Source organism: Phytophthora parasitica, assembly GCF_000247585.1.
Source record: "Phytophthora parasitica INRA-310 unplaced genomic scaffold supercont2.27, whole genome shotgun sequence".
Lineage (NCBI taxonomy): Eukaryota > Oomycota > Peronosporomycetes > Peronosporales > Peronosporaceae > Phytophthora > Phytophthora nicotianae.
The window spans coordinates 858,494-860,274 of NW_008649013.1; the positions used below are offsets into that span (position 1 = coordinate 858,494).

At 57.5% G+C, this 1,781-nt stretch overlaps 1 protein-coding gene across 1 annotated transcript; it reads left to right on the forward strand.

Moving 5' to 3' along the window:
• Positions 1-537: 537 nt before the first annotated feature.
• PPTG_11701 (hypothetical protein) lies at positions 538-1,295 on the forward strand (the record flags this gene model as incomplete). Its single annotated transcript, XM_008907831.1, has 2 exons — positions 538-969; positions 1,044-1,295. 2 exons carry the CDS (start codon positions 538-540, stop codon positions 1,293-1,295), a joined length of 684 nt encoding a protein of 227 aa, XP_008906079.1.
• Between the last annotated feature and the right edge of the window lie 486 nt (positions 1,296-1,781).

Here is a 1,781-nt window from a genome sequence, read left to right on the forward strand (position 1 = left end):
ACTGGGGGCTCTACAGGCAATGGTCCAGAGAGCGGCTGACGGTACTACTCGCGGCCGGGGAAGCGGTCGATCATCTCGTGCTTCAGGCTAGGGACAGAGTCAGTTCGTGCCCCGCGGAAGCGCGGCGCCCGCTTCGGAAGGCGCCGACTCGGAGAGCACTAAAGTACTGACCACTGCAACGGGAACGGTACTGCCGGGGACGTCGGCTACGTCGGGAACGGCAGGATCTGGCGAAGGCCCTGTAGCCTCGTCGAAGGACCTACGGAGCCCCGTACAGGTACCAAGCCCAGGTCTCCAACGCGCTATTAACTACTTCCAAGGTCAGCTGGGCTTGCCGGCGAATGACGGCTCCGCGTTTGTCCCCCCCCCCAAGCCCAAACGGAAAATGCAGCCGGGAGTCCGACGGTTGCACTATCGTCGGCGCCTATTTGGAACTACGGAAGTACCCCCGAAAGGATGACTCCCCTGATAAACTCAGCGACTGCAAGAGTAAGGACGGCCATCCCGTCCTACGGGGGTTGTATAATCGAAAGCCAGATGAACCCGGCCAACCCTGGATTCAAACCATTCTTCGTTAACACCGACTGGGCCCGAACGCCCTGGATGCCCCAGACTACCCCCGCATCTTCGTTTGGACCCGCGTGGAACGCTCCCTTCATCGGAACGCCGGCCGGGTGGCAAGGTGCAACCCGATCCGGAGGATACCCGTCGCACACGTACCAACCGACTACCCCGACTACTCTAACTCTCTACTCTCAGAGTGGGTGGCCGGGGACCCCATCTACTACTCTTGGAGGACCCTACGGACCTAGAGGGCCTAATGGACCAGGAAGGCCTAACGGTCCGGGAGGACCAGGGGGTCCGAATCCTCCTGGGGGCTCCCCTCTCTCGTCGGGGGTGCCATTTCAAGGAGGTGACGGTTCCCCCGGTGGAGGAAGCCAGCGTAGTAGCCCAACGCACACGCAGATGGTGGGGTATGCGTCGTACGAAATGCCATCCCACATCAAGAATGCAGTCCGCATACAACCGTTCTATTCGGGTAGGTCTTTGGTGGAGAAGACAAGGACTTTCTGGGAAGCATTCGAACGGGCCACGGAAGGATTGAGCGAGCGCTTGAAGCTAAGTGCGTTCCGGGAGGCTTGAAAATGAAGTCAGGTGAGGAATGGTGGACTCACTCGCAGATCAACGACTTCGAGACCCTCCGCACGCGGTTGCACAACCAGTTCGTGTGCCAGACCCCCTTGCAAATGATCGAGCGCCTTAAGCCCACCAAGCGTATGTCAGCAGAAGTTTGAGGAGACCAAATCTCCAGTGTCTGCGACGCCGCTCAGTGCTTCGACTCTCAAATGAGGTACCAATACTTTCTGTCGGGACGGTGTAACTCAAAATGTAAGGCAGCTCTGGCTACAACAATGTTGAATTCTATTCCCGAAGCCGAAGCCGTTCTACTTTACAAGAACATGCACCTGCCGGTCTAAGACGAGTCCGAATACGAGAATGACTTGAAGAAGGACGGTGGATCCAGAAGAACAATGGTGAGACAAGTGATGACAATGGTGCAGCAGACTCAGAACCTGTTGATGCAACAACAACAACCAGGGACTCTAATGGGCCACCCAGTCGCCACCGCGTATCAGACACCTCAACAAAGTCACGAGCCGAACCAGATGAGTCATGTAGCACCTCCATTCACCCCCGGACGGGGAATCCGCCAAGACGCCGACATATACACGCAGGATTGGCCACATTGTCTGTGGAAGATGACACACGCTGGGGTGTAG